Source organism: Nyctereutes procyonoides, unplaced genomic scaffold (genome assembly GCF_905146905.1).
Source record: "Nyctereutes procyonoides isolate TBG_1078 unplaced genomic scaffold, NYPRO_anot_genome, whole genome shotgun sequence".
NCBI classification, from domain to species: Eukaryota; Metazoa; Chordata; class Mammalia; order Carnivora; family Canidae; genus Nyctereutes; species Nyctereutes procyonoides.
This window is the reverse complement of record NW_026575122.1, coordinates 32,257,433-32,276,297: the sequence shown is the minus strand read 5'-3', so window position 1 is coordinate 32,276,297 and position 18,865 is coordinate 32,257,433. Positions and strand designations below refer to the sequence as shown.

General features: G+C 35.8%; 1 protein-coding gene across 2 annotated transcripts in view; it reads right to left on the bottom strand.

Annotated features, from left to right (window-relative positions):
* Positions 1 to 974: 974 nt before the first annotated feature.
* Positions 975 to 18,865, bottom strand: part of DCN (decorin) — a 42,857-nt gene continuing 24,966 nt past the window's right edge. For both annotated transcript variants that reach the window (XM_055336346.1, XM_055336345.1), the window contains exons 4-8: positions 16,743 to 16,956; positions 15,827 to 15,940; positions 10,688 to 10,781; positions 6,988 to 7,126; positions 975 to 1,357 (exon numbers count right to left, since the gene is read on the bottom strand). In XM_055336346.1, coding sequence (XP_055192321.1) covers positions 1,163 to 1,357; positions 6,988 to 7,126; positions 10,688 to 10,781; positions 15,827 to 15,940; positions 16,743 to 16,956 — 756 coding nt within the window. In that variant the 3' untranslated portion in view covers positions 975 to 1,162. The remainder of the gene's footprint in view (positions 1,358 to 6,987; positions 7,127 to 10,687; positions 10,782 to 15,826; positions 15,941 to 16,742; positions 16,957 to 18,865) is intronic.

The window sequence follows — 18,865 nt, the reverse complement described above, 5'->3', positions numbered from 1 at the left end:
TTTTTAAGTTTGGATTTGGTTATCAGTACTTGCATCATAAAACATCCACCATTGTAGAAAAAAAAACTATCCTCACATGTTTGCTTATTAGATGTCGATAACATAAACATATTTTTTAATAAATCTCTACTTTTTGTAAATCAGCCCATTCCCTAGGCCCGTTGAATTGTATGCTTTGACAGGTCTTTATAAATCATGCAGAAAAAAATTCTAAACTTGAAGATTTAAATAAATGCAACAAATATTTCTAATACATCTAGTAATTATAGAAATGTTCAGGTGAGCAGCCTGATTATACACATGATGTTTTAAAACCAATTTAGTATCTTAGCAACTGAAAATACCATCTTTCTAGACCAATCAGAGAAAATTAGGCTTTATCAACTTAGCACTGATTATAGATACTGTAAGTTATAATACACAAGTGTCAAAAAACAGGAGTAAAAGAAATATCTGAGAACTTGAAAAGATGTGCTATTTTTGTCAAGAACACAGTGTCTGCTTTCATCAGAAAATAGAGTTTAGGGAAGATTTACAATTACGCTTTTTTACAATGGTAATTTTGAATGTATTTGTAAATTTATTTTTTTCAGAATGATGACATTAGCAAAAATTTTACATAGCCTAAACTGAATTTACATATTCAAATGAGGATTTACCAGTAATAACAGGGATTAATACAGAGCTAGATGGAATTTGAAGTTTCGCTTTACGTTAAAGGACCTAACACCCTCTGAACTACAGAAGATGGATACTTGTTTTATTTGATTCCTTCTGAAAATTAAACAAAAGCTTTACTGAATTGTTGACATATATATATGGATATATATATATATATACACGCACACACACATATATGTCAAGAATATATATATATATATATATTTACTCCAAATTTTATGTTTAAGGAAATTAAAATATCTGTAATAGCTCAGTTAACATCAACAGAAACCTTCAAAAAAGAATTCTGAAAATGGCAGGCAAAATATTTTTTTATTGTAGGCAATTATTTAAACTGCATATTTGGCTTTATGCATTATAAATCATGTGGGAAAAAGATCCACATTGCAGTTAAGTTTCCAGTATCTAGCTTTCATTTTTTGTTGAGCAATGATATTAATGGGATTTTGCCAGGTTATAAAAACGAGGGCTTTCTTGGGAATTATTTATAATTTCCAAGCTGGATGGCAGAGCGCACGTAGACACACCGGAAGGTGGATGGCTGGATCTCCCAGTACTGCACTGGGTTGCTGAAAAGGCTCACACCTGAATAAGAAGCCTTTTTGGTGTTGTATCCAGGAGGGCAGAAGTCATTAGATCCGACTGCGGAGATATTGTTGTTATGAAGGTAGACAACCTGCAAAATGAAATAATGGAGAATGATTATTTTCCTCTAAATATACTGAATACTATTTTCTCTTTAGTCTTTATCCTTGACCCTTCCTTTCTCTTACGCACTCTACCCAACCATCAACAAATGCTGCTAGCTCAATCTTCAAAATGTACACATAACCTAGTCCTTCTCCTCATGTCGACTCCTACGACATTATCTCCTTCTGGATGATTGAAATCATCCTTCCTGCTTCCTCTTTTGCCCTAAAATCAATCTTCCTTCCTGCTGTCTGCCTCTCTTCCTCCCTCCCTCCCTCCTCCCTCCCTTCCTTCCTTCCTCCCTCCCTTCCTTCTTTTTTTCCTTCCTCCCCTCCTCCCTCTCTTCCTCCCTCCCTCCCTCCCTCCCTCTCTCTCTTTCTTTCTCTTTCTTCTTTTCTTAGCTCATAGAGCAATTATTTTAAAAAGTAAGCCAAATTATATATTCTTTGCCTCAACACTCCAGTGGCTTCCTACCTCATGCAGGATAAATCCCAAAGTTCTCACATTGGCCCACAAATCCAACATGATCTGACATCCTTCTGCTCTGACCTCATCTCCCCTCACTATTCAATCTAACCACTCTGGCCTACTTTCCTCTATTACAAAAATCACAGTCCTTCCTTAGGTTGGCACACATCGTTTCTCCCACGTGGACCTTATCTTCTCCAAGATGTCTGCAAGGCTTACTCCCTCATGTAATTCATGAAACCTCTTCTTACCAGAGAAATCTTCCCTGACTATCCAGGGGAAGTCCCTGACTATTCAATTATACTTCTTAAAATCTTCATAGTAATTATCACTATATCGTATATTATATACTTGTCTGTTTTCCTCTAGAATAAAAGCTCCATGAGGAAAGAAATATGTTGTTTTAGTTATGATGTATCTTCAGTGTCTACTAGAACAGAGTAGGTGTTCAATAAATATATGCTGAATGAATACATGAATAAATTCATATTATTTCATAAATCATGTCTACATGAAATATTATGTTTTCAGGGAAAGGATAAAGTGATGTACCTTTTAAAGAATTATACAAAATGGGGAAGATATATATATATATATAGTATATATATATACTATATATATATTTAATAATTTATATATATAGTAAATATATATACTATAAAATATATATAGTAATATATAGTGAAGAAAAAGAGTACAGGCAGTATTAGAATCAAAATAATCACAAACCCTAAGGAACACTGAGTACCTCAGCATTTGGAATGAATAAAAGAAAAGTTTCAATGCAAACTAACTGTTACAAATTCTACCTTATGAGTATAATTCTATTGTTTATTAGAGTTTTTCTGAATTGAATTTTATGATTATATTTAAGATAATGGTAACTTGTTTATAGATTTTTTTTCTCAAGGAAGTTAAAAATCAGTCTTATGAAAAGGACTTTAGAAATGGGTTTTTACATCCATTATGTACATGTGAATTCTGAAGAGCAAGAAGTGACTTATCATACAACCAAAGCTGAAATATAATAAAAAGGCAACAATTTCTCAAGTACGTTATAAAACCTATGAGGCACTCTCTTATCATAATGCACTTAAAATATTGTTCCACCTACCAGAATAGTCACTTACATGCAAATGAAAAGGGCCTTGTTTATGAAAGGGTTTAGAAGGAGAACAATAGAATATAAAAACAGAAACAAGGGATATTAAAGCCAAACAATACCCCTGAGTAATTTTTTTATGATTCTCAAACTGAAAATTTCTTTTCATTTGCCATTTTCTATTTCCTAGCAGTGATTAGCAAGAAAAGGAAGACATGTTTGGTTAGAGTTGATGGCTAATACTGAAGAGAAAAAAATATCAAGACATAAAGTATTAGTCTGTGTAAAAAAGAATGCTAGATTCCCAATTCATTTTATGAGGTCAGTATTTTCTAATATTAAAGCCAGACAAAAATCATCACACATACACACACAATTTGCAATCAAATATTTCATACAAATATAGACAAAGAACTTTAACAAAATATTAGGAAACTGTATCTCATAACAAATGAAAAGATTATATACCATGACCAAGACCAAGCATGATTTATCTCAAAAATGTAAAACTGCTTTAACTGAAAATTAATTCATTTAATATACTATATTAAAAGAATAAAAGGCAAAACCACATGATAATCTCAACAGATACACAAAGAAAGCATTTGAATACACATTCGTGATAAAAATTTTCAATAAACTTAAGAACAGAACTTTCTCAACTTGATAAAGAGCATCTACAAAAAACTTTTAGTTAATGTCATGCTTAATGTTAAAAGATTGAATGTCCACCTCTGACTTAAAATAGCAAACAAGGCAAAGATATCTGATTTCATCAATTCTATTCAATACTGCACTGGAGATTCTAGCCAGTGCAATGAAGCAAGAATAAATGGAAAATAATTCCGATAAGAATAATTAAAACTGTCTTTATTTGCAAATGGCATGATACCAAATATGGAATATCCAAAGAAGTGCACAAAAATTTCCGCCACTAAAAACAATTTTAGCATAGTACTGGAACAGAAGATTGATGTACAAAATCAATTATATTTTCATAAAAAACAATTCAAAAATGAAATTAAGGTTAACATTGACAGCAACACCAAAAATAATAAAGAAAATAAGGATACACTTAATAAAAGAATGTAAGATGTGTATACTAAAAATGAAAAAAAAACATTGCCATGAAAAATTAAATAATATGAAATGGAGAGATATTCCATGCTTATGAATTGGAACATTCAATATTATTAAGATGACAGTTCTCTCCTAATTGATCTATGGATTCACCACAGTCCTTCTTAGAGTCTAGCAGGCTATTTTTGCAAAAACAAACAAGCTGATTCTAAAATTTATATAAAAATATGAAGGAACAAGAATAGCGAAGAAACAAGAATAGCCAAGACGATTTTAAAAAATAAGAACAAAGTTGGGGCTCGGTTGGTTGAGCGTCTCCCTTCGGCTCAGGTCATGATCTCAGGGTCCTGGGATCAAGCCTTGAATCGGGCTCTCTGCTCAGCAAGGGGTCTGTTTCTCCCTCTCCTTCTGCCTTTCCATTCATGCCCCCATTCATGCCCATTCACTCGCTCTATCTCAAATAAATAAATAAATAAATCTTCAAAAATGGTTTAAAAAATAAGAACCAAGTTAAAAGACCTTCACTCCCAATTTCAAAACACAATCCAAAGCTAAACAGTAATCAAAAGCAAACAGCAAACAAATGTAGTATACCCATACGATGGAAAGCTATTCACCAATAAAAATTATGAACTACTCATGCATGCTATGACTCCTGCTATGATACCTAAAATCATTACAATAACTGATTCTATTTATATGAAATTTCAAGCAAAAGCAAATCCATGGAAGTGGAAAGAAGATGAATGATTTCCTGTGGCAGAAGATGAGGTTGAAAATTGACTAGAAATAAGATAAGAGGAATATTTGGGGGGTAATAGAAACGTTAGAACTGGATTGTGATTAAGACCACCTGGGTGACTCAGTTTTTTAAGTATCTGCCTTCGGCTCAGGTCATGATCTCAGGATCTATGGCAGGCTCCCAGCTCAGCAGAGAGTCTGCTTCTCCCTCTCCCTTTGCCTCTCCCCCTGCTCATGCTCGCTCTGAAATGAATAAATAAAATCTCCAAAAACAAAAAAAATAAAGAATTGGATTGTGGTGATGGCAGAAGAACTATATAGTTTTGATAAAAATAACTGAGTTATATACTTGCACAAAAGACAGTAAAGTAGGTGAAATCCCTAAGAAGGGAGGTGAAATGGGTGCATGGACAGCCAACTAAGATGAAAAATGTAGAGTGAGGCCTTGTGTGAATGCCCAGGAGATTTGCTGATATTCAGCAAAGATTACAAAATAGCATGCTTTATAATTTTTTCTCTGTGACCCACACCAGAAACACAATACATATGTTTAGTATATGTAAACATGTGCATTTAAACAAAATTTTTTATGGAAATACTTACCATTACAGTAATATTTTATTTTCCATTTAGCCTAGCCTATCTAGCGCATCCCATAAATGTTCTTAATTAACTCATTAAACTTATTTTATGAACTGAATAATATATCCAGACTGACATTCAAAAAACAACAATCAAGAAGGTAAAACACATTACTCTGGGATATAAAAATGAAGACAAAACAACCCCCCCTCCAAAAAAAATGCCCACTACAAACAGAGACCTTATGTAAATCATGATATATTAATTTCATTTGGAGTTTTTGTCACAACTTAGTAAAAATTTAGAGATCAGTAACATATTGACATAATTGACAGCAGATTAAGGGATAAGTTTATTTTGAACCCCAAGCAAAAAAGCTGAAATACTACATTAGCAAAAATGACAACTTTATAAAAAGGATTTACCTATGATAGAGCATCAATATCAAGGTATAATCTCTCTCTCCTTTTTTTTTTTAAAAGATCTATTTATTTGACAGAGAGAACACGAACATGGCAGGAGGGGCATAGGGAGAGGAAGGGAGAATCTCAAGCAAACTCTGTGCTGAGCACACAGCCCAGTGCAGGGCTGAGTCTCACGACCCTGACATCATAACCTTGGCCCCTTGAGTCTGATGCTCAACTGACTGAGCCACCCAGGGACCCCAAGGTATAACTTCTGAATCATCATGATTAAACTAAGCACCTATATGAATTTCTGAAAGAAACAATTTAAATACGACCTTTAATGAAACTGAAAATTTAGGTAAAAAAGGCAAATACATAAAATCTATGAATAACCACATTATTAATTTTTGGATATAAAATTTGAATAACACATTTGTTCTATTTCCTCAAAGTAACAATGGAAGTGTTATGTTGATACCTATGAAAATATTATTACTATTTAAACTAACAAGCATGCTTTACATTTATGGATTTACAGACTAGAAAGCTTTGTTACCACATAGACCAATGGGTCGTACCTTCTTATGCTTAAGAATGTGCTATAACTCGATAATTTATATAAAGTCAACTCAGTCACACTGTTAGCTAAACATTCCCTTTTGAACTATGTGACACCTGTTGAAGCTAAAAGTTAAAACTGCTATTTTATTTCTTGTCTATGCTTCACGGATTACATCATCTTTTTCAACCCTTATTATGTTTCTGTTCCACTGATCTATGTCTTGAAAATACTTTACCTGCTTCATTAAAAATATGAGATTCTGGGATGCCTGGGTGGCTCAGGGGTTTAGCCCCTGCCTTCGGCCCAGGTCGTGACCCTGGAGTCCGGGGATGGAGTCCCACATCGGACTCCCTGCAGGGAGCCTGCTTCTCCCTCTGCCTTTGTCTCTACCTCTCTCTCTCTGTGTCTCTCATGAATAAATAAATAAAATCTTTAAAAAGAAATGAGATTCTGGAAGACAGCACTACACTGTTTATGGTAAAAGTCCTATTTTAGAAAAATAATAATTTAAACCTGTATTTTTCATGAAACATATGAATGAATACTTGCATGGAAGCATTAAAAATACCTTTCTGCCAAAAGATTTCTAAGCAGAGCTTCCTGCCTCCTGACATCCCGGTAGGCAGGGCCAGCTCCCTAGATACTCCTTGCACTATTTAGTGCTATTGTGTTACCTGGATGTACTTATGCTCCGCCAGCCCACCGGGTACTCTGATGAGCTTATTGTTGTCCAAGTGAAGCTCCCTCAGATGAGGAGTGTTGGCTAGAGTGCCATTGTCAACTGCGGAGATGCTGTTAAAACTCAGTCCCAACCTGTAAAAGAAAGCAGATATGAATGCATGCACTGCACACGGACGCCTTTCTTACGGGCATTGTGTGATTTCTCAAGTCAAAGAAAAAGGACTTTGTTTTTGCACTTACTGTTCCCTTTGCCTAGAATGCTTTTTCCAACCTATTTTGAGCTGGGATAAAGCCCATTTGTTCTTGAATTCCCAGCTTAGAGCCACTGTCTTTGAAACCCCTCTGACAGTACCAGACTGGACAGGCATCTCCTAGCAAATTTTCCTGTTGTCACCCTCTTAAAAAACTCAAGGGGTGTACTTATGTATCTCTCCTAGAGAAAAATGACAGTTTGGGGCATATCCAGTACTAGCACAGAGCTGGTTATGATCAATGAATAGCTGTTGAGTTGATTTCTATATGTAATGAATATAACCAATTCACTCCAGAGAAAACGATAAGGAATACCATCGTCATTTTGGTCACTTCGGAAACCAAACAACTGTATATTTACTATGTGAATTTATTCATTGGAAATAAAAAGTAGAAGGTTCTAATGAATCAATAAACCTACCTGCCAGGAAGGTTAACAGAATTGGTATTTTGCTTTTGTTTATCAGTGACCATTTGTTACTATCAGAATTTGCCTGTGGCCGACTTTCCTGGCTTCTGGCCCTGATCTCTGACCTAGGTGTCTCTTTCTTGGCCCCTTTGACCTTTCGTATACAATGCCACTCAAAGTTTTGGGTTGCATTTTTAAAATTAAATCCATACAAGGTGAAAGTTCTGCAGCTGTGAGGTCCCTTATTAGTAAATGGGATTCAAAAGGCAGAAGTCAACTTGGACACAAGGTTGATTTATTTGACATTCTGGGGATGAATGACTCTCCATCAAAACCAGGGTGCTGCCAATCCAAAAGGATGGAAAGGGGATACCAGGGATGAAGCCACAAGGTAAGGAAAGCCAGAAAGTTCCAAGGGAGAGAAAGAGGAAGAGTCTACTGGGCTCTTTGAAATGTAATAGAATAGGCTAGGGAAATTTTCCTAGGAAAGTTTTGCTTGCCTTCAGCTAGTTCTGATCTCTGAACCCTTTTGGGATTTAGATTCTGGTTTACGTAACCAAATTCCTTCAATTTTAGTCATGATTTGGTATTTGAAATAATTGAAATCATGGTATATTGATTTTAGGCTATTAATAAAATGGTTAGTTTATCTTAGCTATGGATTATTAACCTGGCATCTTGACTGAGAAACTTTTGTTTTTCCCCTAGTCTTAGACATTTACCTCAGACACAGAATTATATCTCCTATTCCTTATAACACTTCAAGTCCCATATCCAATTTTGGGCTAATACAGTTTTAGGATATGACATTCCTAATAATGGATTCAAAGAAACTTTGCTTTTCTGATGATTTATTTATATATGCAATGATTTATTTATATATGCAATCAACAAATGTTTTTGAGGACCTACTATGTTCAAGATATTATTAAGACAGAGCTTATGAAGGCTTATGAAGGCTTATGAAGACAGGGCACACATGGCTCAAAAACCATGATTCTTCCCGTCAAAGACTAAAATCCACCTAGTAAGAGAGATGATCATATAGGTATACGAGTATAACAGACAACAAGTTTGCCTGAAAACCATCCTATATTTTTGGAGAGAGGCATATACTATTTTCTTCCCACTTGTTCCTCTTAACTAATTGGAATATTTGCCATACACCAATGTTCTGAAAACAGTGGCTGCTTTTCCCTTCTTTTCACAGTTTTGATTTTCAACACCAAAATACCTCTCATGTTCCAACATCAGTGAAGAATAAACAACATGATGATGTGATGGTTTCGTAGACAGATTTCTGTGGACTTGATTCCAAAAGGAAATTTGTTTGATAAATTAAAGAGTTGGAAAAGTTTGCTTGGTCAATGAGCCAATCTGCTCCAATTTTTAATTAAGGGAATTTTCTAAAAATCTCCATTTCAGTACAAAATAACTTTTTTTCTAAAAAGGTACAAATATTATTAAGGATTTACCGTATCTGAAATTAGATCATTTTTCATCACTACTACTACTACTACTACTACTACTACTACTACTAGCTATCCTACACAATAGGCAATGGAACTTATTTTCCTACATTTTTCTGCAACTAGAAGGACAAGATTACAAAGGTCGGTGATGCATAATACTATTCTGAAATATATTTGCTATATTAGAGACTGTAATTAAAATGTCTTTAGATTGGGGCGCCTGGGTGGCTTAGTCAGTTAAGTGTCTGCCTTTGGCTCAGGCCATGATCCCAGGGTCGTGGGATGGAGCCCTGTATCATGTTCCTTGTCCAGTGGGGAGCCTGCTTCTCCCTTCCTCTCTTCCTCTGCCTCTTGGCCCTGCTCATGCTTGGCCTCTCCCTCAAATAAATAAAATGTTTAGAAAAAAAAATTTAATTAAAAAAATATAGCTTTAGATAAATGATTTCTTATCTCTTGAGACACCAGGGTAAGATACTACGGCTAGAGTCCCATGCACATGCTCGTCTTCAGCCTTCACCATCCACCAGCATACTGGGAAATCGCCACAGAAATGGGAAAGGCCATATTATACATCATCTGGTCTTAACTAATTCTCAAGGATATACTTTATATTTGTTTGGCTACCATAAAATTTATAAAGACAAAGGAGGAGTAAGTCAGTTTGGCATAACACTGTGCTCCTTTATAAGAGTATTCAGTAATACAGTTCAAGAGCAGAGTATTCCTTGAAGATAAACAAATAGTTTGCAAGCATTACCCTCTTTTTATTACTTAACCAGATTGTTAACGTAGAAAGATTAAAGTTAGGCTAGAAAGCAGCAGAGGAATAAATGATTATCTATCAGGAAAAAAGAAAAAGGTAAGAACGGCTAGGAAAAAAAAAAAAAACAACTTCTTTTGTTAGAATACACTAAATGTCCAGAAACATTTTAAAAGTCTTCAAAAAATGGAGGTGAGAGAATTGCATTGTAATTATTCCAGTACTGTAGTGTGGGATGACCAATATTTCCATGTCCTGGTAGCTTTCATTTTAAGGCATTTTCAAATTCGGAATATTCTGTTGTAATTTACTTAACCTTCTGTTTATTTTTATTTTTTATTTTTTTTAAGATTTTATTTATCTATTCATGAGAGACAGAGAGAGGCAGACACAGGCAGAGGGAGAAGCAGGCTCCATGCAGGGAGCCCGACATGGAACTCGATCCTAAGACTCCAGGATCACGTCCTGGGCCAAAGGTGGTGCTAAACTGCTGAGCCACCCAACCTTCTGTTTAATGCAACCAAGTTAGAACATATTGACTGAACATACTGACTCAGATACCTTGTGCATAAAATAGGTCTTAATCTCAAAACAATATAGTAGATAATCTTCATGGTTAAGTATGCTAGTTCATTGTTTTTTAAAGAAATAATTGGGCATGCTGAGGTTTGAGGTTGTTAGGAGCAACAACAAAAATGTGGTAGGGTCAAAAACCACCCATTGTATGTCTAATCCTGAGCATGTAGGCACTGATATATCTGGCCATTTTATGGTATAAGATCATGAGAGAATATTATTACTTAGCCAAATTATTCAGTCCTTTCAGGCTAGATGCATCAACCTTGGTGATTTTGTTGCCTTCAAGATGTAATTCAGTAAGGGAAGGAGGAAGACCTGGAAATACAGAAATACGGAATGTTAGACTAGCAGAGAAACGTAATTACAGGATGTAGAAAGACAACCAGTGCAAAGGCCACCAATCAATTTGCGAAAAGACATGAAGTTTTAAAGGATTTGTTTTTCATCTTTTTCATCGCTTTTGCTTTTTATCTTTTCCTTCATCCCTTTCGTAATAATATATGCTTTTGGAAGTAGTACAGCACTTTTTGCTTTTCTTGCAGATCAATTTTAACGAGAACATGGAGCGCGTTGATCACTTCCTAGATTTTTGTCCCAGTGATTGTTTGGATACAATCGGAGAACTGAAGTCAAGCCCTGAATCTCATTAGTTTCTTACACACCTCTGTTACTAAGCTAACACTGTCACTGATGAAAGACGCCAACTCTAAAGTGAGATAAGCATTTGAACTCTAAGAAAGAGATTAGGACATGACGAGATGAGCACTGGATGTTATACTATTTGTTGGCAAATTGAATGTAAATAAATATTTTAAAAGAAAGAGATTAGGTATAAGTGAAACCTATATATGAATTTAACTAGGTATTTCAGCAATGAGTATCATAAATCATGAACACCAATAGACCGTTCTGGCCTTAGTCTTCATTGGCTTTTCCACATTAAAAAACAAACAAACAGGCAAACCAAAAAATCAAATGCCTCTGCAACATGGATGTGTAGAAAGAGTGAAAGCTTACTTGGATCTTTTCAATCAGGCTTTTTCTTTACACAAGAGGAATGCTGAAGCCTATATAATCGAGGCATCTGCCATATGTAGAACACCTGGGGAAATAAATTTAGATCCAAAGTATCCATGCAACCCCTGCATGGTACTCCTTGAAAGGCTATGGTTTCTAGAAATTTAGTAATATTAATAAAAACGTTGAAGTATTTTATTTTCATTTCCTCCTGCCATCTGAGCATATATTACGCTATTATACAGCTTTTTAAAGAGCATATTGTTCCACTTACAAGAATAGCAAAACTACAAAGAAAAGAGCAAATTGGTTACACATAGAACCAACATCTGCTTAGCAGAATGTGCTGGTTATTTGTCCATGAGGAACAAAACTGAAAAACTGCAGGTTATGTTTGGTATGAGAATTTTCACTGAACACCGCTGAATACTGTCTATTGGATGTAGAAGTTTCATCCTTGTTTGACTTGAGCTTCTCATGAGTTTCTCTGTGGCACTATGTTCTGTGTAGGAGATGCTAAGGAAGGGAACCTCTTCTACTCACCAGGTAGTCTGTATTGTGGCAAACACTGATACTGGCACTTTTTTTAACCTGGCTCCTTTAATTTTTTCAGTTTACAAATTATTTTTTTGTTAACCTCCTTTCATAGACGAAGAAACAGAGACTCAAAATTACAAATTTTAGAGGTCATCTAGCTGCTAGGTAGAGAATATGATATGCTTCCTCTGAGATGGTCAGAGGGAGTTAAAACAGCATGCTCTTCACTAAGGAAAAGAAATGGAGACAGTATAGGAGCAGCAAGAGGGATTCAATCCCTATAAACCACTGGTCTGAGGCAAAGGTTAAAAGTTTCCATCCACTCAGAGACAAATACCTCCTTCTGAGAGAGCGAATAAATGAGATAATCGTTAGGAGTAATGGTTGTCTGACAAAATTGGAAGTAACAATTGAAAGCCTGCTTGCACAAGTATTTCTATTTTCCAGGAGCCCTGAAAGAATGTCAACCATGGAGAAAGGCATCCTGTGATTGTCTTGTGTCCACTGAAAAGTAATGACCACAAGATAATGACCGTGGGATTAAAGAATGCTTCCCCACTACCTGTCCCTTGCCCCCTGGAAAAGTGCCTTTCCGTTCCTTGCACAATATCCCTTCAGACAGCAACATTCCTCTTTCCTGTCGGCTCCCCTGTATGCAAGCTCTCTCTAATAAACTGTCTCTTGAGTTCAGTGTTCATTTGCATGACCTGGAGACTCTGGGCTTGGGGGTCTGGCAACAAAATCACAACTGTGTCATTTCTTATGACTCAATATCAGGAAACCACAGTCACTCTTGGAATAAGGGATTTCAACCACTCGAGTCTCCTTAGAATAAACCAATGTAGATTTTTAAAATGCTCCTGTAAGTAATTAGCCAGTGAACATATAACAAAGCAAACTGAACACACATCTTTTCACTCCTATCAACATGAAAAGATGTTTTTAAAAGGCAGTGTCTCTAGAATGACAATTACTGTCACATCCACAACGCTTACGTGTCTCCCCCATTGCAGTATCAGTTTCCCAAAAGGAAAGTTATAACCAGGAGAAAGTTTGACTGTGGAAGAAAACTTCACAATAGGATAGAGACAGGTGCATTTATCAAGAGATACCACTAACCTTTGTTGCTGTAACTTTTAGCTAAGATCTTATACTCTAGTTAATTTTTTTTAATTTTGTATTTCCCTTTTTAAGGTAAATATATTGAGACCTTATTTTATCCCAGATACTATGCTGGCACATTATAAGTCTTACCTGTGCCTTTTAATCCACACAGATACCCTAGAAGATAGATGTCACCAAACCTGCATTTTACAGACTGTGAAACTGAGGGATTAGAGACCTGGGGTCATCAGCCTGAAGCCCCAGGACAACTAAGTGGCCGAGTCAGACCTGTCATAACTCCACTTGGCTGCACTGCCTTGTGTTTCCCTCCCTGATGGTAGATAGTGTGTGGACATTCAGACTCCCAGAGGCTGGCAATGTTCAGGCATAAGGGTCGGGTCGAGGAAAGGCAGGCCCATATATGTGATTAGCATAAATGAGGACTTAGGTTGGCAGCTGGTGACAATGCTCATGCTCATGAGCTCTGCATCAGCACTTGCAGCTCCAGCTTGGCCATCTCCTAGCTCCAGGACCTTGGGCACCATTCACTTCCTGTCTTTAAGCTTCATTTTCCTCATGTATTAAACAGCTATGATAAAATTACTATAGAGGAATGGTTCAAGACTCATAGAGAAGAATCCTTAAAAAATACTTGGCACAATACCTGGTATTCAATACATGCTTAACGAAATTTAGTTACTATAATTTTTATAGTTAGTGTTTAATACATAAAAGTAAGCTAGAGATAGTGAGGAAAGGGCACCTAGGATAGGGGGAAGACATAAGGAATACAGATCACTAGGTGATGAAATGTGTTCCCGAGGCCTATTTTGGAGGATGCATTAAGAAGGAGCAAAGTCAAAAATGGTGTTTAATGCAGGTCATCTGACAGCATGAAGTAGTGGAAAGGACCTGAACTTTAAATTCCAGCTTCTTTACTTCACCTCTTATAACCCTATAGGTTTGGGCAATATATATGTAAAATATAATTAAAATTTTAAAATAGTAGTAAAATATAAAATATATTAAAAATATAAAGATATATACATCTGCATTGGGGAAAATATAAATATTATATATAACATATATATCATGTATATGTAGATATATACACATCTGCACTAAGGATTAAAAAATACACTTATTACAGTGCAACAAGTTGGAGGCCCAATAGGAAGGTGCTTGATAAACTGTAGATCAATATCTATCGATAGATCGATCGATTGATTCATCTTATCTATACCAGTAGTTGCTATTATGGGCATAAAAATATCTTCTGTAGCAAAAAGACTGTGGAGAGGGCAAGGGGTGTTAAGAAACCATTCGGTGGAGTATGTACTCCTAGGAGCTGAAGTGTCTCTGGAAGCTCAGTGAAGGGTGATAGTTTTCTGTGGGCAAGAACCTACATTTGTACCTAGTCCAAGAACAAGATATCTAAGCTGAAGAAGGGCCAGATGGAGGGGAAAATTTGAGAATATAGAGGGGCTTTTATGAGACTAAAACCCTGGAGCAAGGAAAATGTGAAAATTAGAGGAATTGCTTTTTGGTGATTTGATTTCTTTTCCGATTCACAAAGACTGGCTTAGGTGCCTCTCCCAGGTAGTACTTAGCACAGGGCTGTGTGATAACTGCTGTGCACCTGTTTGGCCTTGCTCTAGGCAATAAGCTCCTTGAAGGCAGGTAGTAAGTATACCCACTTCACTGTCCTTTCCCGGGTGTTTGGTACTCTGCCTTAGCAAAATGAGTGTCAAAATATTTTTAAGAAATAATAAAAGGTAATATTAATCCACTACTTATCTGCATGCCAGTCATTTCTCTAGTTCGTTTTTAAATTTTAAGACAAACTAATGAGTTGTATCTTATCCCTTCACAGATAAAGAAATTGAGGCATAATTATTGAATAACTTGCCCAAGACCTTAGAGCCAATTAGGGACAAACTAAACTCAAGCATACAAACCAAAATCCACCCTACCACATACAACTGCCACTATTATATAAGAGCATGGCCCTGTGGATGCTGTTATTCAGATAGTAATGCCTGAAATGTCCTAAGATGGAAAGGAGTTCGCTAAAAGTTTGGAGACTCAAAGTAAAACCTCGCTCAGTTTCAGAGGTTTCTTTTTTTTTTCTTTTTTCTTTTTTTAAATGTCATTAAGGTATTCTGGGTTGTTTTGTTTTGTTTTTGTTTTTGTTTTTTTTCTTAATTACTGTACTTTTTCCTTTGGGCTATCACAATTTTTTAATTACAATTATTTAATATGAAATCATTGTGTGCTAAGTTATATCTTAGAAGAGACTTTATAGGTAAAAGGGTCTAGCTAGGACAGCCTGGGTGGCTCAGCGGTCTGGTGCCGCCTTCGGCCCAGGGCATGATCCTGGAGACCCGGGTCCCACGTGGGGCAACCTGCATGGAGCAGCCTGCTTCTCCCTCTGCCTGTGTCTCTGTCTCTCATGAATAAATAACTAAATCTTTAAGAAACACACAAAAACTTTCATTTAAAAAAAAGTGTCTAGCTACCTCTACAGTAGGCCTTGATGGCCCAGGGGTCATCCAGGAGCAACAGAAATACTTCCGGGTAGAGAATTTACCAGAAATAACACTGGCTACTTCAGTCACCATTTAAATTTCCAAAACAATTTTTTTAAATGTTAAAGGTTTTAGATTTAGGTGGTCAAACTGCCTTGGGGAATTTTCTATCACCTTGAGGGATGGTAGTTATATTGGTGTCAGCAATGCGGATATAGGAGAGCTTCTTCATTCCCTGGAAGGCTCCATTTTCAATCCCTGAACTCTTCAGGGGGTTGGTGCCCAGCTCTACAAAATAAGAAGTGCAAAGTTTTAGTGGACAATACGAGGGTATTGCACGCCAGAGTACTGTCTGTTTTAACAAGGATTTTAAGAAATGTTTCTTGTCTGAGAAGCAAAAGAGAAATTAAAAGACACACTCTTCAGAGGGATAGCAAACTGAGGTAAAATTTTCTCTTTTTAAAACAAACAACAAACAAACACAACAACAAAACACAAAGATTTACAAAAAAAGCAATAGTGGCAAGAACAGTGACCAAAATTATTTCAAGTGCATACACAGGTTTGCACAGAAATCAACAAAAACCAAGTGTTAATAAGTCACACTTATTATGGGGCTATTACTTTCTTCAGATGAATTAAAACATTAAATAATTTGAAATTAGCATCTTGTACAACAATTATAAAATCACCATTTTTTTTTTACCACGCATAGAGCTAAACAGTAGAACGTGCTCTTTAAAGCAAATGATTTATAGATGTTCACAATAGAAACAATTCCCATGATGGAAAGGTATCACCACATATCTCTAATTAATCACTACTTAATTCCATCCCACATCTTGGGCATGCAGTAGGGTGACTTTGGCCCTAGAGTTTTCTCCACATTCTCAGATCCTCAAGGACGAAGAATAAAAACATTATAAGGCACAGATTCAAAATCTCAATTCTGCTGCTCTTGCTACTGTTACTCCTATAGGCTAAAGACATCTAAGTTCTAGCTAATTTCCTTTCCTGCAGCTATGGCTTACTTGGAATCTTTTAAGGTGGACCTTCCATCCTGGCCTTAGAGTTATAAGAATATCTGTACCTACGACGATCATCTGGTTCAGTCCATTGAACACAGCTTTTCGAACTTTGGTGATCTCATTCTCATGGGCACGCAGCTCCTGAAGAGTTTTGGGCATTTTTTCTGGCAATTCCTTCAGATGATTCTTGGACAGATAAAGTCGTTCCAATTTCAATAAAGGTGTAAATGCTCCAGGGCTGATTTTGCTAATTTTGTTGTTTACAAGAATCAAGGTCTGTGGATAGTGAACAAAAACAACATCTTAATTCCAAAACACTCTGTGTGTGTATGTGTGTGTGTGTAGTTTATTCATTCCATTCATGAGATTAACAGAGAAATCTACAAAATAGCAACAAATCAAAAAAATTAAGCAAATATGATTCTTTCACTTAAGACATGTATGAGGATCTGAACATCAGGAATAAAGGTGATGAAATACAGATTATAATATAGATAAGTACATAGACACTTCATTTTGAAACAGTAAGATTCCTAAAGATAGAAATTCTGAAAATGACCTAAGTTACCTGAAAAGAATTCAGTGCCACAGGCATCCATCCCTCAGCCTAAAATCCATTTTCATTGACTGCTGTCATGGATTCCATTACAAAACGGTGGCACCAAGTTACACTATCATCAGCAATGCAAGAGAGTAAAGATTCTCTTGCTTTCTTGCAGTCTTATAAGTTTAGATGTAGTTTTTCAAAAAGTTTGTCAAATTAGCACATCATGTTGTAGTTCATTGTAATTTCTTTGCATATCTTTGTCACTTGAAAGGTTAAATTAATCTCCTTTTGTTCTGCTACTATTTACTATGTTTTGAGGGAAGAAAGACCTGATCACCATACTTCTCGTTATTAAATTTTAATATATTTTAATAATTGGTTCACAGAACATAAAGGTGTAGTTAATATGAAATGCAGAACTTTAACATATTTTTCTTCTGCTTTTGTCCTTTTTACATATAAAGATTTTATGTAGCTAAATATGTTGATATTTTGGGGAATTCTTAAATTTTTGTTTCTGCATTCTCCTAATATGGAATATTACTCCTCATTCATTATTGGTATATGTATAGCTATTGCTAAACTTATTTTTGGACAAAAAATAAAACAGTGAGAACTTCCAGTATGAGAAGTGCAGGAATACTTTCTGAAGGTAACAGCTAGGTTAGTTAACCCATGTACATCCCCATGTAGTTCACATTTGACTAATTAAAACTTAATATAAGTAACAATCTTTTTGCTAATCCTAAAAGATGATGGATTGATTAAAACAAAAATCTGGGACACCTGGGTGGCTCAGTGGTTGAGCATCTGCCTTTGGCCCAGGGCATGATCTCGGGGTCCCGGGATCGAGTCCCACACTGGGCTCCCTGAATGGAGCCTGCTTCTCCCTCTGCCTGTGTCTCTTCATCTCTCTCTGTGTCTCTCATGAATAAATAAATAAAATCTTAAAAAAAAAATCCTGGGACATTCCAATGAATATTACAAAAATTTCAAAAACTCATGAGGGTGAAAGTCATAGGAAATTAATATTAACAAGCAAAGTGTACAGGAAATTAGTAAAAGCTAGAGCTAGAAGAAAAGTTTGAGAGGATTTGCATCATTGAAAGATACCCAAAATGGCAGATGTTTAATTGTGAAGAAAGCGAAGATCCTCTATTGCCATCTATGGAAGAAAATTCTGAAAGCTTGATATCATTGAATGCATTATAGATGGTCTGAAAATCTGCTGATTTTATGTTAAATATTGAAACCTATTATGAAGAATCAGCCTGGTAATGTATTATCTGCCACTTCAGCTAATAAAATATTGCTTTTTTAAAATTAGATAATAACTAGACGATGCCTCTACCTGTGAGTGTGCCATAGTAGTATCTGCTGTTAAGTTCCTGGGGTAGTGTGACATTGCCCCAGTTATTTCTTCAGTACAGTGGGAATAATAATAATAGCATTTACAGGGGGATACATGATAACGTATATAGACTTCTTTGCAAAGTGCCTTTCAAATGGCATTGTTGGTTGAAAGTTTTAGTCCAGTGGAAAACATTCCTGCTTTCAAATTAAAATACACTTGAAAAAGAAATAAATCATTTGGTCATAATGAAGTAAAATCTTAAAAGCCATATGAGTTAGAACTTC